Source organism: Rhamphochromis longiceps, linkage group LG10 (assembly GCF_057381845.1).
Source record: "Rhamphochromis longiceps isolate RC_006_pf linkage group LG10, R_longiceps_female_GT1.1, whole genome shotgun sequence".
NCBI lineage: Eukaryota > Metazoa > Chordata > Actinopteri > Cichliformes > Cichlidae > Rhamphochromis > Rhamphochromis longiceps.
The window spans coordinates 16839953-16865345 of NC_140566.1; the positions used below are offsets into that span (position 1 = coordinate 16839953).

The 25393-nt window shown below is 41.0% G+C and overlaps 3 protein-coding genes and 1 pseudogene across 6 annotated transcripts; 1 reads left to right on the plus strand and 3 right to left on the minus strand.

Annotated features, from left to right (window-relative positions):
• The first annotated feature begins 978 nt into the window (after positions 1–978).
• Positions 979–2627, plus strand: LOC146660603 (U11/U12 small nuclear ribonucleoprotein 35 kDa protein pseudogene; annotated as a pseudogene).
• Positions 2628–2840: 213 nt separating this feature from the next.
• On the minus strand, positions 2841–4548 carry LOC146660604 (uncharacterized). 4 transcript variants are annotated; one of them, XR_014913542.1, is made up of 3 exons: positions 4432–4548; positions 3347–3705; positions 2841–2928 (listed from the first exon to the last, which is right to left on the minus strand). XR_014913542.1 is itself a non-coding variant. In XM_085420557.1 (3 exons), exons 1-3 carry the CDS (start codon positions 4493–4495, stop codon positions 3307–3309), a joined length of 402 nt encoding a protein of 133 aa, XP_085276683.1. In that variant the 5' UTR covers positions 4496–4538; the 3' UTR covers positions 3158–3306. The 4 variants fall into 4 exon arrangements, 1 of the variants encoding a protein (XP_085276683.1); XR_014913541.1 differs by lacking the exon at positions 2841–2928 and having other exon boundaries at positions 3158–3406; positions 3495–3705; positions 4392–4538; XM_085420557.1 differs by lacking the exon at positions 2841–2928 and having other exon boundaries at positions 3158–3406; positions 3495–3705; positions 4405–4538.
• Positions 4549–11009: 6461 nt separating this feature from the next.
• Positions 11010–12461, minus strand: LOC146660605 (U11/U12 small nuclear ribonucleoprotein 35 kDa protein-like). The gene is made up of 3 exons (XM_085421646.1): positions 12396–12461; positions 11323–11899; positions 11010–11279 (listed from the first exon to the last, which is right to left on the minus strand). Exons 1-2 carry the CDS (start codon positions 12459–12461, stop codon positions 11342–11344), a joined length of 624 nt encoding a protein of 207 aa, XP_085277772.1. The 3' UTR covers positions 11010–11279; positions 11323–11341.
• A 185-nt stretch (positions 12462–12646) lies between these two features.
• On the minus strand, positions 12647–25087 carry LOC146660606 (uncharacterized). Its single transcript, XM_085420558.1, has 20 exons — positions 24418–25087; positions 24001–24035; positions 23002–23227; positions 22210–22416; positions 21997–22107; positions 21663–21762; positions 20615–20682; positions 20446–20516; positions 20272–20354; positions 19704–19815; positions 19447–19587; positions 19132–19232; positions 18783–18948; positions 15941–16025; positions 14783–15850; positions 14282–14586; positions 14080–14188; positions 13773–13911; positions 13274–13670; positions 12647–13041 (listed from the first exon to the last, which is right to left on the minus strand). The coding sequence occupies exons 3-19, from the start codon at positions 23216–23218 to the stop codon at positions 13499–13501; spliced, it is 3255 nt and encodes a 1084-aa protein (XP_085276684.1). The 5' UTR covers positions 23219–23227; positions 24001–24035; positions 24418–25087; the 3' UTR covers positions 12647–13041; positions 13274–13498.
• Positions 25088–25393: the final 306 nt, after the last annotated feature.

Here is a 25393-nt window from a genome sequence, read left to right on the forward strand (position 1 = left end):
GAAGCTGTTGTGGTTTCAGTGTTTTATTAAAGAATGTTTTTGTAATGCATTGTCCCAAGAGTGTTCAGGCACCTGTAACTTGGATAGCATTTGACATTCAGTCTTTTTAGATAATTTTATACACTTACCACCCATTTTATTAGGCAACAGTAACTCAAATAACCGCTTGTTACAACCAACATATTTTGGTCCTGGACATAGAAATAGAGACATGTCCCTCATGACTCCAAAATGAAACGTAGTGCACAGCAACCAAATGCTGAAAGAGAGTGTCCACAGCTGACTGTCGATGGTATGGTATAGCTGTGAGGGTTTTGTGTACAAGATAAATGCACATTTGAGAGTTCTGTGGTGTAGCTAAAAAAGACTGACCTACAGAGATGTGAAAAAAGCGGCATTCAAATAAGTCATTCCTTGCCATATTAATCAGGGAGTACATACACTGACAGGATGCTGTGACTCTCACAGTGAGGGAATCAGGTTGGGCTCTAATATTTTTTCTAGCAATGTCCGATTCAGTCTAACATCTGTAAAAGTTTTAAGGCACTTTCCACCAGCACTGTCAAAAAGAATTATGGAAGAATGATTTGTAGAATCAAGGAATCGGTGTCCTGGTTGCACATGCTAGACCAATGGCTTAATAACACAACAATGCTATTGCCTTTAATCTGTCACTATCTATGCTATTGATTATGGTGTAATTATATAAAAAAAAATTTTTTTAAAGTGACAGTATTGTGCAATGAATAAAAAGTTTTATTTATAAACTTTTTATTTTTATAAAAAGTATTATTTATTATTAATAATAATTAACCTTACTTCATACTTGCAAATTTGTCGACTGATGCTATAATTAATCTACGTTATCTATTTTTAATTTAAGTTTTAAGTTGGTCTAAGTATCTTAGCACAGCGGAACTCTAGTATCCTTAGTCGGGCGAGTAGGGGGACTTTAAAATGTGACACACTGGACCCCGTTTCATTACGGAATGTTTTTGTTGATGCACTTGGAAGAGTGAATAGATTCAGCGGTACTGGTGTGGTTTAACGCGTAATTGGCGACTAATGCAGAGAAATATTAGCCCTGAAAACTGTTTGTAAAGCCCGCCAGTCTCCTGTGCCATCGTTCTAGTTTAAAATGGCTGACTGGAGTCCGATAGCGAAGGTGTACGACCCGCTGAAAGCTGGTAGCATCGACGGCACAGACGTGGAACCCCATGATCGAGCGGTCTGGAGGGCCATGGGTGCCCGGTACAAGCCCAACAAAGGCGTCGTTGGAGACCCACTGCTCACGCTTTTTGTGTCCCGCTTGAACCCACAGACCACCGAAGATAAACTACACAAAGTGTTCTCTAAGTACGGAGACATCCAGCGGCTCCGGCTGGTCCGGGACATTGTCACGGGTTTCTCCAAAGGATATGCCTTCATTGAGTACAAAGAGGAGCGATCTGTGGTCCGGGCCCGCCGGGACGCCAACAAGCTGGTGGTCGACCAGCATGAAGTGTTCGTGGATTTTGAGCAAGAGAGGACTCTTAAAGGATGGGTGCCGCGGCGGCTCGGCGGCGGGCTTGGAGGGAAAAAGGAATCCGGACAGCTGCGGTTCGGCGGCAGGGACAGGCCTTTCCGTAAACCCATCAATCTCGGGGTAGACCCGGTGCAGGAACGAGGTGGTGGTGGTGGAGGGAGGGAGTGGGACAGACCAAGCGGGAGAGCCAGAGACGATCGGGACCGACACAGAACAGCAGAGTGGGGCAACAGAGGAAGGAGAGATGACCGGGACAGAGGCCGAGAGTGGGATGACCGCAGGCACGGAGACAGGAGCAGGCACCGGGACCGGAGATGAAGCATGTGGCTGCACTTCAGCACTTCAGCTTTCAAAGGAGGACAGTGAATGAGTGTGTGACTTGGATAACTGTTTGTGTGAAAGGTTACTTTTTTGTATGCTGATATTCTTCAGATTGTACTGTATGGTAATCAGGACTCTGCCTGTGGCTGTCATATTCAGTTCTTCTCAGGGAAGTCTCAGGAATGACAAAGTAGGGTTGTTGTGTTTTGTTGGGGGTTTTTTTTTTTTTTTACAAGTCTTTATTCTAGCGAAAAAATTACAATACGGGTGGTGTCCAGCCAAATGAGACTTACATCCATCATGTCAAACATGAGCGCCAGCAGCCAGAATCACTGCTTAAGAGTCCAATTGGATTGCTTTGGGAAATCGGAACTGTATTTTTATACAGTTATCATAAATATTATTACCCCACATATACAATTCAAATTTTATTTCTTGCAATTTAAGTCCCAACAGACTTTTTTCCCCATTTACTACAGAATGTTGTTTATCATGTAGATAAACTGAGACAAACAAAACTGCATTTCTTTTTCTGATATTAAGATATTCCAGGGATTAAATGCATAGTTAAACTTCTTTTCACTGACAGAAAGGGAAGTTTCGCTGGTCCGGCCCACTCAATGTCAAAGGCTATATGTGACTCGCAATGTAAAATGAGTTTGCAGTTTTGTTTTGTTTTTAAAAAAGCATAAGTTTAAGAGCACATTGTCAGCCCCATTTCTTTTTAAAAAATGTAAATCAGATTATATCATAAACAATAAAATTCGTCATTGTTTTGAAATCTAAGGTGTTACTGTTTGTCAAAGTGTTGCAACATGTTTAAGATTTCCCAAGTTGGGTAGTTTTCCAGTGTAGCCTCATGTGACCCCTGTTTTCAGAGTTGGTAATGATGTGTTGTGCAAGATTTATACTTGAGGGAAGAAAACTCAGTATTCAAACACATTTACTCCTTTTTCCATATACATGCAACTCAGGAATTTGAATCAAATGCTTACTCAGCTCTTACTCAGCCATCTGATCCTCGGTCCTGCCCAGTGAGGTCAATCAGCTTTCGGTTATGGGTCACTGGGTGGATTCTTAAACTGTGCACAAGTATTTCTGAAGTCATCAATATGAAAGATGACGGGAAATGAATCTCTTATTTCATTAAAAGGTAATTCTCTAATGTACCAGAAAAAAACAAGAGGCAGAACTGACTTTTATTTCCAAGTATGTTCTGAGTAGTAAGCTGTCAATTGTAGTGTTATTTATACGAAGAGACAATGAAGTTAGTGCAAACACATATACGTCAAACACACTGAAAACTGAGGCTTTTTTCCACTGGTTTGTGTTTATTACTGTATGATTATTGGGAATACATGCTGGGACAAGACAAATTTCAAGCATTTGTTAAATATGACTTTGACATTTAATATTAATCATGCATGTATGCAAACATGCAAGATGATTTCCACTGCCACTTAGAAGTCATGCTTAGCTGGTCTTTGCCTTCCACCGTACCCGACATTCACGATGGGCCAGCCTGGGTAAGTCTCTCTTTGGACCGTGCTGAAGTTGATCCTGTGAATCAGAAGAATCAGAGCACGCAGACACAGAGTAGCTGCTCCCTACATGAAGGACACTGTGATGATGATAAACCTGCTCTCACCTGAACGCAGGGTTAATGCCAATGTTGTCAGGCTGCGGGAAAGCAGGTGTCCGCCTCCTGTGGCAGGAGGATGGGGGAGGGAAGTCTTTCTGATACTGAGACTGCATCTGGGCTGTTTCCTGTTCGTTTTTTGCTGCTGCTGACATGTGATCACGGTTGCCTTCTTGCTCATTCCCTCTCACTTCTCTGTCCTCGCGTCTGTTTCCTCTTCCTGTTTATCATGAGGATGCAGGAGGAGAATGGTGAGATTCCTGTTGTGTGTTACAGCCTGCTGAAGGGTAATCAGAACTTTGCTAAAGGCAGAATTTCATCAACAGTAATCACACTTTCCATAAATAAACTTTCTTACTTTCTTGATCATACTACATGTATTACACTATTTGCTTTTTTCATTTTAATCTTGAGAGAATAATACTTTATACATAAATGAGATGAAATGTTCTTATGAATATAAATCATTTGCTTTGGATGTCGCAGAGCTGTGTGAAGGACACGGGAACACATACACAAATAATTACTGCTGAGGGCAATCCAATCCTGTGTCTGTGAGTAAGAGTGGCAGGAATTTCACTGCACAGCAGAGAAAACAATATCACTCCTCCAGATGCTCTGTGTCTATAACAGCATTTTCACATTTAACCTTATATGGTCTTTCTTATGTTCTATTTGAGGTATTAAATACTTTATTACAGTGTTTTTCAGTTTAATGGCAGTGTAGGGGTTTTTTTTTAATCTAAGCTTTAATCACAAAATCACCTTTATAATCTCTACCATCTCTGCCTTCTCACTCATAGCACACTGCCCAAACCATTTCCAAGACACACACATGCACTGAACAGAAAGCCACAGCCTTGCGTGCACTGTGCCATCATAAATGAGTCTTATCTTTATACAGACATGATGAGTTTACTCTCTAGGGTGAGCCAAGTCTGTTGACCTTTGCCTGGATCTTGGTCTGGGATAGGCCTGAAGCAGAAAGCCTCACGTGATGTGGTCTCCATCTTAGCAGGTGTGTCCGGGTAGAGGAGGAATCCTAAAAAGGGTGAAATGTAGACTGTTGACTCTTGTTCCCCTTTTTTAAACCCACTACTTTGGAGTGATTCCAGTTAGCACAGAACATGTAGCCCAACGCTGTTCACAGTTTCTGAAATCTTTCCAGTTAGGTCTCTTTTTCACAGCTTGTTTACTTTGCATATAAATTCTATAAAATATGCGTAATGGCAGTGACAATTAATCATTCACACAGACCTGATTTTTGTGACAACAAAACAAAGTTTTATTTCTGTCTGTTTATTTAGTGATGTGCACCGAGATTAAAGCGAGATCAGAAATAATGACGGTAATTTTGAATCCTTTTGTTATTTCTTGACTAGGACATTGTTTCTATTTCTGTTTTACTCTTTTCAGTGTTTGAACTTTCTTTCATTTTTGAAAAAAACGATGCAATGTTTTACTGTATTTCTTTCTTTGATCCCACTGGGAGCCGTGAAACTAATGGAGTTATTTGTGCAAGGGGAGGGAGGGAGGGTGGTGTGGGGGGTGATGAGTGCAGTGGTGGGAACAGAGCTTTGCTGACTGATACCTCCATGTTAACCCTGGAAAGACTTGAGAACATTTCCCAGCTTTCATTTTCATCTTCGTTCCCATTTGTGAAGCCTAAGATTCACTCTGTAATTTTAACTTTCTTCACCAGATGCAGAGGGTTTTTGTTTTTTGAAATTAGTTTTGTCATGCCGCTCTCTCCCTTTAAAAAAAAAAAAACATTCGAAAAACAAAAAGAAGCACCACGAGATTCAGAGGTTCGGTAGACCTTGTACCGAGACATACTCAGTATGTGGGTTAGGAGAACAACGGATAAAAATTGGGGGAAATTGGATAAAAAGGATAAAAAAAAATAACACTCACATACTGAAAATGCACAACATAGTGGTAAAAGTCTCAGACAAATAGGGTTTAAAATGACATCTTCCGCCAACACCTCAGATTATTGTTGTCATATATTATAGTAAGTGATTTGCAAGCTTGTGAGGAATTTACAATAAACAAAAAAATACCTTAAAAAGGATTGCATCACTTAAGAGTTTTTCCATAAATATAAGACTACCTGCTGAAAAGTGCAGGCTCAAACAAGCCCTCTAATGCTTAGCTCGGCACTTCTAGCTTACGGGTGGTGATATTTTATGCCTGTCTGTCAGCAAGACAAACTACCAAGTCAAGCTTGGTGGACAGGTGAAGCGAATCCAGATCACTTTTATTTTAAACTCAAAAACAGATCGTTGGCTTTAGTGGAGAATGGAGTCTCTGGCCAACTTTCTAGTTTACTTATTACCTAGTTGAATCAGTTTTTAAAAAATGGTCATCCAGCCTTTATTTTAATAATATTACTTATAAAAATTCTCATTTTGGAGCATATTCCCTTTTAAACCTGTCTGACTGAACTCACGGACCAAAGTTTCAGCATTCTGGTACTTCATCTGCTTTATTGTCCCAGCTGGTTACTGCTCTATCTGCCAGCCACCGGTGAACAACAGAACACCATGACTACTGCAGTAAACAAGCTTTAAGAAGCTCTTTGTATAAGCGGGCACACAAACACTCACAGTGCAGAGAAATATAGGAAGTAGAGGGTAACACGGCAGAAAGCTTATGTGTTTTTTTAAAGGAAGGTAAGCATTACAGTCACAATGCCCTCCATTTTAAATTTCATAGTTATTATTCTTGGATTTGGTAGTTTTTTTTTAAATTCAATTCTGATAGTTTTTTTGTCTTACTTTTTAATGCATCTTTTCTAAAACTTTTTTAGGAGCAGACACCAAAGATTTAGAACATCGGGTGATGCCAGTGATCCAGGAACCAGCAGACAAAATGTTCTTTGAAAATGCCAGCCTGCAGCAACCACGTCGCCACCACGAATTCTTTCTGCGCAGTAGACCCTACAGGGGCGAACCACCAACAGTGGCAGGTAAAGTCCTGCTGCTCCTTCATACCAGCAACAGATAAAGTTACTTATGCTCTCAAATCCTCCACTGTCAGCTTTAATCATCTAAATTAGTGTTTGTAAAAAAAGCTCAGTGGCAAAGGAAAAAAAGAAAGAAAGTTCAAACACTGAAAAGAGTAAAACAGAAATAGAAACAATGTCCTAGTCAAGAAATAACAAAAGGATTCAAAATTACCGTCATTATTTCTGATCTCGCTTTAATCTCGGTGCACATCACTAAATAAACAGACAGAAATAAAACTTTGTTTTGTTGTCACAAAAATCAGGTCTGTGTGAATGATTAATTGTCACTGTCATTAAGCATATTTTATAGAATTTATATGCAAAGTAAACAAGCTGTGAAAAAGAGACCTAACTGGAAAGATTTCAGAAACTGTGAAACTTGTAAAATATGTGTACACACGCACACAAGAATTTCACTCACATGTGCTGTACCAATGTACCTGCACATGTGATGTGACAATAAAAGTGATTTGATTTGATTTGATTTGATTTAACTGGAATCACTCCAAAGTAGTGGGTTAAAAAAGGGGAACAAGAGTCAACAGTCTACGTTTCACCCTTTTTAGGATTCCTCCTCTACCCGGACACACCTGCTAAGATGGAGACCACATCACGTGAGGCTTTCTGCTTCAGGCCTATCCCAGACCAAGATCCAGGCAAAGGTCAACAGACTTGGCTCACCCTAGAGAGTAAACTCATCATGTCTGTATAAAGATAAGACTCATTTATGATGGCACGCAAGGCTGTGGCTTTCTGTTCAGTGCATGTGTGTGTCTTGGAAATGGTTTGGGCAGTGTGCTATGAGTGAGAAGGCAGAGATGGTAGAGATTATAAAGGTGATTTTGTGATTAAAGCTTAGATTAAAAAAAAAACCCTACACTGCCATTAAACTGAAAAACACTGTAATAAAGTATTTAATACCTCAAATAGAACATAAGAAAGACCATATAAGGTTAAATGTGAAAATGCTGTTATAGACACAGAGCATCTGGAGGAGTGATATTGTTTTCTCTGCTGTGCAGTGAAATTCCTGCCACTCTTACTCACAGACACAGGATTGGATTGCCCTCAGCAGTAATTATTTGTGTATGTGTTCCCGTGTCCTTCACACAGCTCTGCGACATCCAAAGCAAATGATTTATATTCATAAGAACATTTCATCTCATTTATGTATAAAGTATTATTCTCTCAAGATTAAAATGAAAAAAGCAAATAGTGTAATACATGTAGTATGATCAAGAAAGTAAGAAAGTTTATTTATGGAAAGTGTGATTACTGTTGATGAAATTCTGCCTTTAGCAAAGTTCTGATTACCCTTCAGCAGGCTGTAACACACAACAGGAATCTCACCATTCTCCTCCTGCATCCTCATGATAAACAGGAAGAGGAAACAGACGCGAGGACAGAGAAGTGAGAGGGAATGAGCAAGAAGGCAACCGTGATCACATGTCAGCAGCAGCAAAAAACGAACAGGAAACAGCCCAGATGCAGTCTCAGTATCAGAAAGACTTCCCTCCCCCATCCTCCTGCCACAGGAGGCGGACACCTGCTTTCCCGCAGCCTGACAACATTGGCATTAACCCTGCGTTCAGGTGAGAGCAGGTTTATCATCATCACAGTGTCCTTCATGTAGGGAGCAGCTACTCTGTGTCTGCGTGCTCTGATTCTTCTGATTCACAGGATCAACTTCAGCACGGTCCAAAGAGAGACTTACCCAGGCTGGCCCATCGTGAATGTCGGGTACGGTGGAAGGCAAAGACCAGCTAAGCATGACTTCTAAGTGGCAGTGGAAATCATCTTGCATGTTTGCATACATGCATGATTAATATTAAATGTCAAAGTCATATTTAACAAATGCTTGAAATTTGTCTTGTCCCAGCATGTATTCCCAATAATCATACAGTAATAAACACAAACCAGTGGAAAAAAGCCTCAGTTTTCAGTGTGTTTGACGTATATGTGTTTGCACTAACTTCATTGTCTCTTCGTATAAATAACACTACAATTGACAGCTTACTACTCAGAACATACTTGGAAATAAAAGTTGGTTCTACCTCTTGTTTTTTTCTGGTACATTAGAGAATTACCTTTTAATGAAATAAGAGATTCATTTCCCGTCATCTTTCATATTGATGACTTCAGAAATACTTGTGCACAGTTTAAGAATCCACCCAGTGACCCATAACCGAAAGCTGATTGACCTCACTGGGCAGGACCGAGGATCAGATGGCTGAGTAAGAGCTGAGTAGCTGGTCAGGGACTTCATCTGCTCTGCACTACCCGACTCACTGGACCCTCTACAGTTTGCATACCGCCACAACAGGTCCACTGATGATGCCATAGCCCTGACACTACACACTGCCCTGTCACACCTGGAGAAGAGAGACACGTATGTGAGGATGCTGTTTGTAGATTACAGCTCAGCATTCAATACCATCGTTCCCTCGAAGCTGGACAGGAAACTGCAGGATCTAGGACTGAGCAGCTCCCTCTGCAGCTGGATCCTTAGCTTCCTGTCTGACAGACGCCAGGTGGTCAGACTGGGCAGCATCACCTCATCCCCCATCACACTGAACACTGGTGCTCCACAGGGGTGTGTACTGAGCCCTCTCCTGTACTCACTCTACACTCTACACACACACACACACACACACTCTACTCCCTACGACTGCACAGCCACTAACAGCTCCAACATCATTGTGAAGTTTGCGGACGACACTACAGTGGTGGGTCTTATCACCAATGGTGATGAGACGGCTTACAGGGAGGAGGTCAGCGCCCTGACCCACTGGTGTCAAGACAACCATCTCACCCTCAACGTCGCAAAGACAAAGGAGTTGATAGTGGACTTCCGGAGGTGCAGAGAAGTACACACCCCCATCACCATCAACGGCGCTGCTGTGGAGAGAGTGAGCAGCTTCCGGTTCCTTGGAGTACATCTGGCTGAGGATCTTACGTGGTCAGTACACACAAACAAAACAGTGAAGAAGGCGCAGCAGCGCCTCTTCTTTCTCAGGAGACTGAAAAGATTCGGCATGAGCCCCCGCATCCTCAGGACCTTCTATCACTGTGCCATTGAGAGCATCCTCACTGGATGCATCACCACCTGGTATGGCAACAGCACCGCCTACAACTGCAAAGCTCTCCAGCGAGTAGTGCGGTGCTCTGAACGGATAATTGGAGGTGAGCTTCCCTCCCTCCAAGACATCTACAGGAAGCGGTGCCTGAGGAAAGCGGGGAGGATCATCAAGGACTCCAGTCACCCCAGCCATAAACTGTTCAGACTGCTTCCATCAGGAAGGAGGCTCTGCAGCATCCGGTCCCGTACCAGCAGACTGAGAGACAGCTTCTTCCACCAGGCCATCAGACTGCTGAACACGTCATAGACACCTCAGCTTCACTACTGGAACTTCAACATTATGCACTCCACACTGTATATAAATGCCACTTGTTTTGCACATATTCAACTCTGTATATTTTATATATTTTATTATTATTATTATTTTTTTTTTTTTTTTTTTTTTTTTTTACTATTTAATTTGTAAAAATGTGTATACACACACACACACACACACGTAGGAAAATATTTAGTATACACATCCAGAAATGCATACACTATTATATATTGTACATATATTTATTAGTTTCAGGTTGGCCATTCTTGTATTTTGCTCGTTTGTGTTGTTGTGTTTGCACATCTCTGTTGCTTGTGGGGCTCGCACACAAGAATTTCACTCGCATGTGCTGTGCCAGTGTGCCTGCACATGTGATGTGACAATAAAAGTGATTTGATTTGATTTTGATTTGATTTGAGTAAGCATTTGATTCAAATTCCTGAGTTGCATGTATATGGAAAAAGGAGTAAATGTGTTTGAATACTGAGTTTTCTTCCCTCAAGTATAAATCTTGCACAACACATCATTACCAACTCTGAAAACAGGGGTCACATGAGGCTACACTGGAAAACTACCCAACTTGGGAAATCTTAAACATGTTGCAACACTTTGACAAACAGTAACACCTTAGATTTCAAAACAATGACGAATTTTATTGTTTATGATATAATCTGATTTACATTTTTTAAAAAGAAATGGGGCTGACAATGTGTTCTTAAACTTATGCTTTTTTAAAAACAAAACAAAACTGCAAACTCATTTTACATTGCGAGTCACATATAGCCTTTGACCTTGAGTGGGCCGGACCAGCGAAACTTCCCTTTCTGTCAGTGAAAAGAAGTTTAACTATGCATTTAATCCCTGGAATATCTTAATATCAGAAAAAGAAATGCAGTTTTGTTTGTCTCAGTTTATCTACATGATAAACAACATTCTGTAGTAAATGGGGAAAAAAGTCTGTTGGGACTTAAATTGCAAGAAATAAAATTTGAATTGTATATGTGGGGTAATAATATTTATGATAACTGTATAAAAATACAGTTCCGATTTCCCAAAGCAATCCAATTGGACTCTTAAGCAGTGATTCTGGCTGCTGGCGCTCATGTTTGACATGATGGATGTAAGTCTCATTTGGCTGGACACCACCCGTATTGTAATTTTTTCGCTAGAATAAAGACTTGTAAAAAAAAAAAAAAAACCCCAACAAAACACAACAACCCTACTTTGTCATTCCTGAGACTTCCCTGAGAAGAACTGAATATGACAGCCACAGGCAGAGTCCTGATTACCATACAGTACAATCTGAAGAATATCAGCATACAAAAAAGTAACCTTTCACACAAACAGTTATCCAAGTCACACACTCATTCACTGTCCTCCTTTGAAAGCCTTCAGCTGTGCTTTGAACCATCCGTCAGTCTTGCAGTAGCGCTGAAGTGCAGCCACATGCTTCATCTCCGGTCCCGGTGCCTGCTCCTGTCTCCGTGCCTGCGGTCATCCCACTCTCGGCCTCTGTCCCGGTCATCTCTCCTTCCTCTGTTGCCCCACTCTTCTGTTCTGTGTCGGTCCCGATCCTCTCTGGCTCTCCCGCTTGGTCTGCCCCACTCCCTCCCTCCACCACCACCACCACCACCACCACCACCTCGTTCCTGCACCGGGTCTACCCCGAGATTGATGGGTTTACGGAAAGGCCTGTCCCTGCCGCCGAACCGCAGCTGTCCGGATTCCTTTTTCCCTCCAAGCCCGCCGCCGAGCCGCCGCGGCACCCATCCTTTAAGAGTCCTCTCTTGCTCAAAATCCACGAACACTTCATGCTGGTCGACCACCAGCTTGTTAGCTGTCCCGACCACAGATCGCTCCTCTTTGTACTCAATGAAGGCATATCTTTTGGAGAAACCCGTGACAATGTCCCGGACCAGCCGGAGCCGCTGGATGTCTCCGTACTTAGAGAACACTTTGTGTAGTTTATATGAAGTAAGGTTTATTATTATTATTAATAATAAATAATACTTTTTATAAAAATAAAAAGTTTATAAATAAAACTTTTTATTCATTGCACAATACTGTCACTTTTTTAAAAAAAAAAAAATAATTTTATATAATTACACCATAATCAATAGCATAGATAGTGACAGATTAAAGGCAATAGCATTGTTGTGTTATTAAGCCATTGGTCTAGCATGTGCAACCAGGACACCGATTCCTTGATTCTACAAATCATTCTTCCATAATTCTTTTTGACAGTGCTGGTGGAAAGTGCCTTAAAACTTTTACAGATGTTAGACTGAATCGGACATTGCTAGAAAAAATATTAGAGCCCAACCTGATTCCCTCACTGTGAGAGTCACAGCATCCTGTCAGTGTATGCACTCCCTGATTAATATGGCAAGGAATGACTTATTTGAATGCCGCTTTTTTCACATCTCTGTAGGCCAGTCTTTTTAGCTACACCACAGAACTCTCAAATGTGCATTTATCTTGTACACAAACGCCTCACAGCTATACCATACCATCGACAGTCAGCTGTGGACACTCTCTTTCAGCATTTGGTTGCTGTGCACTACGTTTCATTTGGAGTCATGAGGGACATGTCTCTATTTCTATGTCCAGGACCAAAATATGTTGGTTGTAACAAGCGGTTATTTGAGTTACTGTTGCCTAATAAAATGGGTGGTAAGTGTATAAAATTATCTAAAAAGACTGAATGTCAAATGCTATCCAAGTTACAGGTGCCTGAACACTCTTGGGACAATGCATTACAAAAACATTCTTTAATAAAACACTGAAACCACAACAGCTTCTGCTCCACGGTGAATAACTTCTTACAAAAATTGTGAACATGCTTCACTTCATTTTTCTGTACAGTTCCATCTGATACACATGGTACAGTATCAAAAGGGTTTGGAAAGGTGAAACAAATTCTTCTATGTAGTTTATTTAAAAAAGAACTTTTGCTGCGTAGATGCATCTAGTCTTGTTGTTCTAACAGCATAACAATTATACATAAAGGTTGAGAAGGTGTGCTCTTTAGCTCTGCTCCAGATTCATCATTTTCTGAAAGCCTTTACATATCCTCCACACTCCATTTATAGGCCGCTTCCTGCACAGCCTTTTTATCCTCTGGTAGCGTTTCTGTTCAAAACCATTTGACCTGCAAGACACAAATAAAATAACCCTATTAATTATGATACAACAAGCTAAAAGGCCAAAGACAATCCATTCAATTAGGCGCAAATTTAATATAGACGTGGAAAAAAATGATCACAATTTCTTTACCATTAATGTGCAAAATGACAAACTGATGTGTGTATTAAAAACATTCAATATTAAACTACAGTTCTGTCCTCAACAGTTTTCCTCTGTCACCGATGCACAAACTCTACCTGTCAACTCCGTCCCAGCGGTACCCCGGTGGAATATTGAACCGGTTTGGAGGTGGAGCAGGGCCTTTATATTGAGGTTTCTCTACAAAAAATCAAAACAAACATACAAATAAATAAAAATACAAACAGTAGCAAAAACAAAACTGCTGCTATTTAAAAGCTTCTTACAAGGATTGACCTGGTGAAATAAAATAAAGTCATAAATAAAATAAAACATATGTAATGTTAAACATCTTGTGTTTTTGTGCCACGGTCCTTTTTACGCCTGCGCATTGCAGCCATAGGATCGCCTTCTCTTTCCTGTTCTCTCAACATGCGGTCAAGATCCTCAAGTGGCTTAAGGGCTTCGCGCAGCGCTTCCTTAAGTTTCTGGTGATGCATCTGGATCTGTGCCAACCTATACATACATTTTAACATAAACCATTGAACCACTTTTATAATTTTTTATGTGGATATAATCACATAAACTGTGATATTTGAAATGATCATGCACATTTACCCTTTTCCCCACTGAGCGTATTTCTCGTCTGTTGCCGCTTTTTCACCAGCTTTCTTTTTCTGTTCATTTCTCTCTGAATCCAGATCCCTGCTTTTGCCACTTTTGTCTCTGAAAATCGTCTGAGCGTTACGCGATTCATCTGGTCAAAGGGGATGAATGGGTAAGTATGTAGAAACTTCATTATTTAATTTTAGGACTAAATAAAATACGACAATATAGATGATAAGCTGAAATGAGATGCAAAGCTGTATGAAGCTCTTCAATCAATGGGTGTAAAAAAATCTTAAGAGAGAAAAGTTGATGAAACCTTCAAGTGGCTGATTGTGTTTTTCTCTGCGTCTGTTCTCCTTTTGCTCTTTCCTTAAAATGTCCACAGAAACCAGGCCTGCCTTTCCACCAGATAGCATCCTTTGGCCCTGGTTATAAAAAAAAAAAAGACAATTGAAAAATATAACATTTGAGTGAAATCAGATTTGACATTAATCTTTGTTCCAACACAGTCTGCTTACCTGTGACTGGCCTGGCCTACGAGGTGGTGACAAATCTCCATCCGAGTCCCTTCCACTCGGTGGCTGCCCCCTGGGTGGAGACTGGTCAGAGTCTGAGCCCCGTTTAGTTTTTGAGGGCCTCCTTGGGGGAGATTGGTCGGAGTCTGAGGCGTTTCCCTTCAGGGGCCTTTTCCTCGGGGGAGACGGATCCGAGTCTGAATCATGTCTATTCTGACCCTTCTTAGCCACCGCTGACCGATGAGGATCCGGTGAGCGTTTTTTACTTAACAAGGATGAGCTGAGCTTGCTTTTGTTGGAGGCTGAATCTGACAAAGACACAGTTAATTTGTTAATTTTCATTTTGTAATGCCTTTTGAACAAAAATTAAAGATTTATTATTAGATCAAGCTATGTCTTTAAAATAAATTTCAATTCAAAACTCATGTTAAATGGGTCTCTGCTTTTTACTTTTATTCATATGCCACACCAGATTCCACTTTACAATTTAAATGGATCACTCACCTTTACTTTGCATTTTTTCTGACTTTCCTGAACACTGTCTTGGTGGTGACAAGTCTGGGGAGTCATGGCGTCTTCTCCTGGGAGGAGAGACATCTGGAGAGTCGTGACGTCTTCTCTTGGGAGGAGAGACATCTGGAGAGTCATGACGTCTTCTCCTGGGAGGAGAGACATCAGGAGAGTCGTGACGTCTTCTCTTGGGAGGAGAGACATCTGGAGAGTTGTGATGTCTAGTCCTGGGAGGAGAGACATCTGGAGAGTCATGACGTCTTCTCCTGGGAGGAGAGACATCTGGAGAGTTGTGATGTCTAGTCCTGGGAGGAGAGACATCTGGAGAGTCATGACGTCTTCTCCTGGGAGGAGAGACATCTGGAGAGTCGTGAGGTCTAGTCCTGTGAGGAGAGACATCTGGAGAGTCATGACGTCTTCTCTTGGGAGGAGAGACAACAGGAGAGTCGTGACGTCTTCTCTTGGGAGGAGAGACATCTGGAGAGTCATGAGGTCTAGTCCTGGGAGGAGAGACATCTGGAGAGTCATGACGTCTTCTCCTGGGAGGAGAGACATCTGGAGAGTCGTGAGGTCTAGTCCTGGGAGGAGAGACATCTGGAGAGTCATGACGTCTTCTCCTGGGAGGAGAGACATCTGGAGAGTCGTGAGGTCTAGTCCTGGGAGGAGAGACATCTGGAGAGTCGTGGCGTCTTCTCTTGGGAGGAGAGACATCTGGAGAGTCGTGAGGTCTAGTCCTGGGAGGAGAGACATCTGGAGAGTCATGACGTCTTCTCCTGGGAGGAGAGACATCTGGAGAGTCGTGAGGTCTAATCCTGGGAGGAGAGACATCAGGAGAGTCGTGACGTCTTGTCCTGTGAGGAGAGACATCCGGAGAGTACTTCCGACTTCTCTTTGGTGGAGAGATGTCTGGAGAGTCATGCCGGGTCTTTTTGACAGGAGAATCCTGTCCTCTTCTCTTTGAAGACAACTCGGGTGAGTCATGTCGACCTCTGCTTAATGAGCCAGCCTCTGTATTTTGATGTTCTTTTCCATTTCCTTCCTCTGTGTCATCATTTTGATCCACTTTTAGGAGAGGAAGTAAAACTATAGTAAACAACAGTCTTAACTTAATATTGCACAAATCCCCCCCTACTTCTGTGACTTCTTATTTACCTCCAATTGCTTTCCATCTGTTGCTGGTCCTAAAAACTTCCATCTGTTTCACTTCCTCAGGTCGATCATCAATCACCTCAGCAATCTGAACAGTTAACAAGAGATTAAGTTTTAAAACAGAACTTGTTGACATAACAAAATTACCCAAACTACAAGCATACCCATTTAATACAATAGATTAGATTTCAGCATTAAGTAAATGGCCTGTATTTGTATAGCGCTTTACTTAGTCCCTAAGGACCCCAAAGCACTTTACACGTTCAGTCATCCACCCATTCACACACACTGGTGATGGCAAGCTAAATTGTAGCCACAGCCGCCCTGAGGCGCACTGACAGAGGCGAGGCTGCCGGTGTTCCAGATCTACTGGCATTTAGATCAACTGGCGTTAGTCGAACAGATGTGTGGCAGACTTCCGTTTCAGGAGCTGCTACCTACAGACTAGCAAAAAAACGCCAAATGTGTCATCTGTGACACTTGTGAGGTTATCTCAAACACACTCCGTCAGTCTTGATGCTGTTGAACAACAAAATGTTTAAAAATGTGGCGAGTTTACCTAGGGTTATCCTCATGCGCGACGCGATCGCGAAAACAGCAAACAATTAACACCATGCCGATGTTGTTCACAGGACAACAAGAGTAAACGATCGGGAGACTCTTGTTGTCGTTATCGTTCCCCTCACACGGTTTGTTTCTCCGAATTCAGCGTTTTTGCTTCACAACTAAAGCGAGCAGTTTACTTTGTGCACTAACATGGACTCGAGTCAACCAGTGCCACCACTGGCCAAGTGCCACAGCCTACAGCCAGATCAACTTGTGACACACATCTGCAGCACGTCTGAATTCGTTTCATGCACATTTGTACCTTTCAATTGTGTCTGTTTGTGCGTCATGCAAATAAACCTTTGAAATGAATGAAATGACACTAATATTTCACTAGTTTTGTAACATCACATGTCGTTACCGTAGTCTGTGTCTTTTCTCTGCGAACAAACATTTTAGAGTTGGTTGTTATATACAGTCTGTATAAGTGTGGTTAATCTAATAAACATTTGTAAGGAGATGGCAGTTACTGTGAATGTACAGCAGTTACACAGTGATTAGTAATAAACAGTAAATGGTAAATGGCCTGTATTTATATAGCGCTTTACTAGTCCCTAAGGACCCCAAAGCGCTTTACATATCCAGTCATCCACCCATTCACGCACACATTCACACACTGGTGATGGCAAGCTACATTGTAGCCACAGCCACCCTGGGGCACACTGACAGAGGCGAGGCTGCCGGACACTGGCGCCACCGGGCCCTCTGACCACCACCAATAGGCAACGGGTGAGGTGTCTTGCCCAAGGACACAACGACCGAGACTGTCCAAGCCGGGGCTCGAACCAGCAACCTTCCGATTACAAGGCGAACTCCCAACTCTTGAGCCACGATCGCCCCAGTCAAACAGTCAGACAATGACCCTGACTTTCTCATTCAGTCTTGTAGATTGAATGCACCTTCTGTGGAAAGTGGTACCACACAGTGTGTGTGGACTTCCCCTGTGCAGAAGGCGACTACAAATGTTGTGGGTGCTAAATAAACAGAAAAAAGTGATCCCTGTTGTCTTTGCTTACTGATTGTTTTCAGTGTTGACAAGCCACATTGCTGCCATTGCATCTTTCAACATGTTTGTGGGTAGATTTGGATGTACCAGGGGTAAGTGCAGCCACTCAGCCTCTACTCAATGTCATCATAGCAAGTTAATCTAGTAGTGGGCTATGGTATTTGGCCACAGGTGGCAGCAGTGGACTGACCTCCATTTGAAACTGCTCCAGCTGCTGTGTGATAGTGGATCTGCTACAAATTGAAGATCATATGGAAGTTTTGGAAATTAACCCTTGTATTATGTTGAAAAACAAAAAAGTGACATTGATTTTGTTGCGGGTCATTTTGACCCATACTGTGTAAATCCACTCAGAATTGTCAAGAAACTGCAATAAAACAATAGCACCTTTATTTTCCATCAGATAAACATGTAGAACACAGACATACAACAGTGACTTTCCATAACTATTTTAGGAACAATTTGGTTTTTCGTTCTTACAAACACGTATTTTGAACTTGCCCAACGTTCTCAGTTTTTCAATGCTCAACATTTTCGATTTTGTCCACATGATGGACAGAATGTAACTGTGTGCTTTCTGCAGATGTACTTCTTGTATTTCTCACAAAAAGTGCTTGTTTTCAAACAGGAATCTTCCTAACTAAGATTTAAAACAAAAGATTTCTACGTCTCCTCCAGTCTCACAAACAGAACCAATCGACACACCTGAGTCACTGACTTTCTTATATCCACTCACTCTCACTGGCTCTGTTTATTACTAATCACTGTGTAACTGCTGTAAATTCACAGTAACTGCCATCTCCTTACAAATCTTCATTGGATTAACCACACTTATACAGACTGTATATAACTACCAACTCTCCAGCCATGTTGATGGATTGCCTATATTGGCTGGAAATATTAATTTCCAGAGAAAGGACACAGACAGACGATGCTTACAGGATGTGATGTGACAACACTAATGAAATATTGACGTGTCATATTTGTCCAAGGCGTATTTCATTGTTATGGAAAAAGAGAATATTAAAATCATGATGACCAATTGGAGCAGTGATTTCTATGACTTTGTGTATATAATTTGGAATTTTGTACAAATGTAGGCCAATAAGGAATATATGATATCATTTCATTCTTTTCAAACAGACACAATTGAAAGGTACAAATGTATTTTGCATGAAACACTGGGTTTAACAAAAACAACAACATTATCAGTACCCTCAGGTGAGGAAGTACCTTGTTCATGTGTGGTGGCAGCTGGGGACCTATGAAGCCAACACTGTTGTGAGGCATGGTGGCGATGGTGCCTGGGCTCACCACCGGCTGGGGAGATGCCTGACCAGATATGCCAGCGTTATGGTTCAAGTGGCTGTAGTCCCCAGTTTTTCCCACATCTGTGCACCTGATGACATGGAAAAAAGAATATTAACCATGACAAAGCATCAACATTATAACATTAGGTTATAATAATACATTTTCTACAAGAAAAGTGAGAATAAACATGTCTACATTATTAAATAATGATGGGAAAAGTTCTACTGAAGGAATAAGCCTAGAATGTTTAAAAATACCGATGTTTACTCACTTGATGTAGAAGAGGACATAGGCCTGCTGGTTGAGAACAGTGCTAATGTCACTGACTGACACGGACGAGTCATTCATCTGAAACCACTGCTCATTGCTGGCCTGTGAGACAGAATGAGAGAGATGTGACACAGCAGATTCAGTTTCTGAATTGAATTTGAGCTAAAAAGAAGAATCTTATGGTTATATAGGGGTCTTTTTTTTCTTTCTTTCAATGCATACAAAGTAGTTTTCTGCTGAAATGTGTTGTTTATGGTGTTTGTTTGTTTGTACTACGCAACAGCAGCATTCAAACAGATTCGGGCACAGCCAGTACCTTAATATAGCAGAAATAGTGTCCAGTATGACAACTCAATCCAGAGTGAACCAGCACAGCATACAGCCTGTAGAGCTGGGGCTCCCCGTGGGACTGCGACATAAAGGGCCGCAGATCCAGATGCTCCAAATACTTCACATCCTGATGACCACCAAACAAAAAAATTCAAACATTACATGCAAATATCCTGTTTTATAATAAAACAAAGCATCTGTCATGTATCTTTATGACTTAAGCAGACACTATTGGCCATTTGCCTTTGTGATTTTGCCTCCACTGAAGTCTGCAAAGCGTTTGAGTGAGATGGTGAGCACATTGGCGCTGCGATGGATTGTAAATCTTTTTGAGGCCGTTACCATTTTGTTGCACCTGAAGGAAACAAACATTCAGCTTGTTGACAAAAATCACACCTAAACACTAAAACTCATCATGGTTTGGCATCTCTTTGCACATATTCAACTCTGTATATTTTATATATTTTATTATTATTATTATTATTATTATTTTATTTTATTTTTTTACTATTTAATTTGTAAAAATGTGTATACACACACACACACACACACACACACACACACGTAGGAAAATATTTAGTATACACATCCGGAAATGCATACACTATTATATATTGTACATATATTTATTCGTTTCAGGTTGGCCATTCTTGTATTTTGCTCGTTTGTGTTGTTGTGTTTGCACATCTCTGTTGCTTGTGGGGCTCGCACACAAGAATTTCACTCGCATGTGCTGTGCCAGTGTGCCTGCACATGTGATGTGACAATAAAAGTGATTTGATTTGATTTGATTTGATTTGATTTGACTTACTTGGTGCATTTGTACGCATTTTCGCCACCCAGCTGTTCTGGCTTGACAAACTGCTCCAGAGCTTTGGAGACATTTGGAGCAGTCTATATGAACAGAGAGAGAGAGGAAAAACCTCACACTCCATAATGCAGAGAATACATAGTAGCAACGTCACTTTGAATGTTGTCCAATTACCTTAATTTCCAGAGTGATATCCAGAAAAGGGTCAAATGTATCTGAGACAGCTTTGCAGTTTAAACATTTAACTGAAACAGAAATCAGTGCTATGAGTATCACACAAGCTGTAAGACATAAAAAGACAAATAAAAGAAAAATAAATCAACCTTAAAAAACAGTGACTTACCTCTGGATCTTAGGTACCCGCCAAACACTTGATGGATGAAAGAGGTTGCCTGCGTTTGCCTGTCCAATCTATAATAAAAAGATAAAGCACAAAAGTTAACTAATAAGGACAGTGCAACAATTAACTGACTGACCATTTATTTTTTAGCATTTTGGAACCAGACAATCACTTTACAGTATTCAAGTAGCAGAAAAGACAATAGGAGGAATTGGAGCACGATTAATTACTTAAGAGGCCATCTGCTGCTACACGGGAAGAATTGATTTGATGAGAATTGACACTTTAGGTTCTTAAAAAAATAAATGAATTAATAAATTATTTTTAGGAGTCTAACAAGAAGCACAACACTCAGCCCAGTGCATCTGTTAAACGTGTAGTTTTGGTTAAATGTGCACATAGACTTCGAAGCTCTATAGTAACACATAGAAAAACCTGGATTTTCTGAATTTTGCTGCTGCAATAATAGCACTAATGCCATTAGGGTGAATAAGAGATGACCTGAGGGGTTGAGTGCTCCTGCTCACACTGCTTACCCTGTTGCCTCAGAAGAAATCTATACTAGACACTAAGTCTGGCAGCTCTCTGCCATAATCCCAGACACCTGTTTTACTACACGTTTAAGCCGCTTCTGATCTTTTCAAGCCCTGTTACCAAAACAAGCTACCACACCCAGTGTAAGAATACTTTCTGTGTTGGAGCAGTCAAGTTCATTAAAAAACTTGATATAATAATGAGGTATTATATCAAGTGGCTTGCCTAGTATGTAAACTGAGGTGTCAGTCAGGCAAGAGACTGAGGAATCTGCATTTCTGAAAAATACTCTCAGCAATTGAAGCATTAATAGTTAAAAGGAACTAGTATAAACTGCACTTCCTGAAAAACAGGATAAAGGATTTATTTCATATTCTCCTACTGTCACGGTGTTACCTCTACGTAGCTAATTATGGATCTTACTACATAATAAAGTGCAAACACTGTCAAGCCCAAGTAAAAATATTTTTGTGTGTTTAACTTGTTTAGAATGCATGCAATGTAAAATGACACTCACTTGGTTCCAGGTAAGCAGGACCTTTGCATAGCATCCACTGTGCACCGCAGGAATTCATGAGCATCTTCCTGGCTTCCATAGCAGAAGTGGTTTGCAATCCCTGTGTGAGGGGAACGAGGAAAAACAGAACCAAAAAACAAAGCAGGAGGTGAATTATTGTAAAGGATACCACAGTTAAATGCAAGTTTACACTTATTTAAAAACAGAATTCAAAATCCCTCCAGATTATTTCCCTCCAAAATTACAAAAGGTAAACAGTCACACAGCGCCTCCTATCATTAAAATATAGGTAAACACTTTGCACAGAGCACAGCAACAACAGTCATCCACTTACACCCAAGCTCATTGAGTACACCAATGGGCTTAATGACATTCCCAGAGTTGGTAAAAACCTGAATGATGTGGTTTTGCATGGTACACATCATACAGAACCCTGGCTCATGACCTGCAGCAGAGACAGAGACAAAATACTGAGTGAGTAAGGAGTGATACAATGTGAGAATCAGCGCAGGACTGCGTAACACCACTGTTGGTGAAATAAACTTACATGTTTTGGAGTGCTCCCGCGTCAGCATGTAGTTTGCTAAAGGAGGGGTGTAGCTGAGACACTGCAGGGCTGAGTTGAGGAAGCAGGTGTTCCCCATGTTCTGGAGGCCTGCACCAATGAGGTGAACCTGGGCCCAATTTAGGCTGAGCCGATCTGGTGAGAACAGCACCTTCTGGGGCAAGTCAATTCCATCGCCACTGCTGATCACTGACACACAGAGCCACAATTATTACTAAAAATCTGTTTCAATACATTTTAAAAAGGAGATAATTTAATGCCACCTTACTTATACAACCACACACTGGCACATGGCAAAGTCATGTCAGGACATCACAGTAATAGCTACAACTATTAACAGTTATATAATGTGATTCTGGCCACTGTGAAAAACTCCTAAACAGCCTCAGGAAGAAAGATAGGACAATTTGCCTTCTCCTTTGTTTCTGCTAAACAAGTTGGGCTGCCGGTCTTTATATAAAAACAGCAATTGCATCACGAGCTGAAGTGACTGATCATGCAAAGCTGGATGCATTACATAACTGGATGAATGAACGGAGAAGGGAAGCAGCAACACAACACCCACAAAAGCAGTTGTCAAACTTGTGTGAAAGCAGAAGCAAAAAGATTAGCTGTACGTTACTAAAACCAATTCTGACAAATATGGGTAAATAATGGCTAAAAAGTGTGGTTCCATATTTACTAAAACTGGTTGGAAAACTATTCTGTCTGACAATAAAAATCTTCAAACAGCTTAAAAAGACATTTTGAAAAAAAGCCAGGCTTTGCTCTGACCTTGGTCCTTGGGCTGGTCCTCAGAGGAGGGTGTACTCTGAGGACCAGCCCCTTGGTCCTTGGGCTGGTCCTCAGAGGAGGGTGTACTCTGAGGACCAGCCCCTTGGTCCTTGGGCTGGTCCTCAGAGGAGGGTGTACTGTTGTACACAGCAGCTCCAGGTCCGAGTCCGGCTGACTCGTGGTCAGACTTTTCTGAAGATCTGTCAACTATGGTCATTGTTCATAGCTGCATTAGGAACATAGACACATACGTTTATGAACTGAAAACAAAACAAAACAAAAAAAACAACAACAACTCATTGTTATTTTGGAAAAAGGGAAAGGGAAAGAAAACTTAAATACTACATCAATCCTACACTGGTTAGGTAGCAGTACAGTGAGTTTGGACAACAACAACTAAATACAAAAGCCACATTAACAGATTATACCCAATTTCGCTGTGCAAAAAACTGCACAATGACAATAAAAAGCTCTAAGTCTCTTATAGCTTATAGTTAAATAACGCTATATTAAACACTGCCCTCATACCATCGCCTAAACTTTCAGCAAACAAGTATCAGAAATTGTGTTAGATTGGATGATTTGTTTACATTCAAAAACAGACTAGCATAAGTGAGAGCCAAATATTAGTTTTTGACCGTTTGTTTTTATTTGAATCATCTTGTCAGATTCCTTTTAAATAACAAACACCAGTAGACAAGAGTAACTTTCGACATCTAATTTAACTCTGTCCAACTAACAAACTTAAAATATCGACAAAAATTAGTGTTTAGAAAACTCAAGAGGGGAAATGCCAGATAACCCACTCGACCGAGGAAATTTCCAAGTCGGAAGCACGTTTACAACAGAAGCAGCTGTTCCCTCCCACCTGCTCTTACAGAGTGGCTCACATTGGCTAAATGACGGCTGCTAGGCCTTTAACACGCAGCGTCGCAAAACCTCAAGAAAACACACAAAAAACCCTGATCATATCAGACGGAGAGCAAGTTGAGAGCTTACCAGTCTTGTCCAAATCCGAGATGGAATGACGCGCACTTAAAGAAGATGCAAAAACCATGGAAACCACATAAACATATTTGTACATTAACATAAAGCTGTTGTACACACACACACACACACACACACACACATATGAAGAGAGAGAGAGAGTATGCATAGTATGCAAACGGCTACCAAACAGCCATCATAATTCGTCATACAATGAGAACAGAACAAATCAACAATTGACAATGACTAATTAATATTAAAATCTGTAATATAATGTATTGTTTGGAGTTTAGTCCGTTACTGTTACTATTTTTACCATTTCTTCTTGGAGCAACTGTAATCCACATAATTTCCTTAGGGATTAATAAAGTATTTTGATTCTGATTGTTTCAGGATGACCTGCCATTATCCAATGACACATCTGCTTACCTGTATCTTTTGCTCGTTTCTCCTCCTCTTCTTTTCTCTTTTTTCTAAACTGAGGACCTGATGGCTTTGAACTTTTCTTGTCCATCTTCCATTGGTTTTAATTTTGCACTGCAGTATGAACACCCATCCCTCAACCCAAGGATCACCACAACATGATCTAACACACCTTTCACAGATTCACTTTGTCTAGGGTGCATTTCTGAGATTTCACACAACCCAGGATTCAAATCATGAATACATAATGGGCTTGGATTTACATCATTATGAATGAAATGCGCTCTATTTGGAAGCAGCCGCCCCCTCCTCCCCTTTCGGTTGTGTGTGAGACTTTAAATCATCAAACTGTAAATTTTAAATTGTTATTGATCCCTTTATCCCTAGTCCTAAAGTGTATATTTATTTTCTTACTCTTCTTATATATATTGTTTGTTTACTTGCACTGATGTAACTGGAGCTTAGTCGTCTCCTTGTTCAGTCTGACGTCACTAGCCGTGTCTGGACCTAAACTCTGCTGCAGGTCCATATATCAAACGATAACTATGGCATTACTAAGCGTTGAAAAACTGTCTAAAGTCTTTCATCTTTAATAAAATGATCAGCGTTCTGCTCTACCAGGTGTAACAATTGAGTTTAACATCCAGGCATCCATGAAAACGGAATTTATGACATTTAACGGAGTTAGAAGTTAGCAGGGAGTTAGCTCGCTAGCTTCTATCTAAACACAATATAGCATGTCCTGACTGCCGGGTTTTGGAAACAAATGAAAACGTACAGCTCTGCTATCACTTCCAACATAAATGAAGACAGAAAGCTAAACAGCAGTGACGTTTGTAGGGTTACTGAAGTTGGGCTAGCTGGTATATAATGATGTGCTATGTGACCGCTAGCAACACAGCTATGTTAGCATAATATAAACAAGCTAACTTTTTTCCCACTCGATAAAAGTTAACGTGAGTGTTCTCGGTGGTCAGGAACA

Coding starts and splice junctions, on each gene's coding strand:
- LOC146660604 (XM_085420557.1), bottom strand. CDS start 4,495: ATGGAGACCACATCACGTGAGGCTTTCTGCTTCAGGCCTATCCCAGAC. Junction 3,706..4,404: donor GACTTGGCTCACCCTAGAGA/GTAAACTCATCA, acceptor CATGATAAACAG/GAAGAGGAAACAGACGCGAG. Junction 3,407..3,494: donor GGCATTAACCCTGCGTTCAG/GTGAGAGCAGGT, acceptor TCTGATTCACAG/GATCAACTTCAGCACGGTCC.
- LOC146660605 (XM_085421646.1), bottom strand. CDS start 12,461: ATGAAACGTAGTGCACAGCAACCAAATGCTGAAAGAGAGTGTCCACAG. Junction 11,900..12,395: donor AGCTGACTGTCGATGGTATG/GTATAGCTGTGA, acceptor TTTTATAAAAAG/TATTATTTATTATTAATAAT.
- LOC146660606 (XM_085420558.1), bottom strand. CDS start 23,218: ATGACCATAGTTGACAGATCTTCAGAAAAGTCTGACCACGAGTCAGCC. Junction 20,517..20,614: donor CGGGTACCTAAGATCCAGAG/GTAAGTCACTGT, acceptor TTTCTGTTTCAG/TTAAATGTTTAAACTGCAAA. Junction 16,026..18,782: donor TGCCACCACACATGAACAAG/GTACTTCCTCAC, acceptor TTAACTGTTCAG/ATTGCTGAGGTGATTGATGA.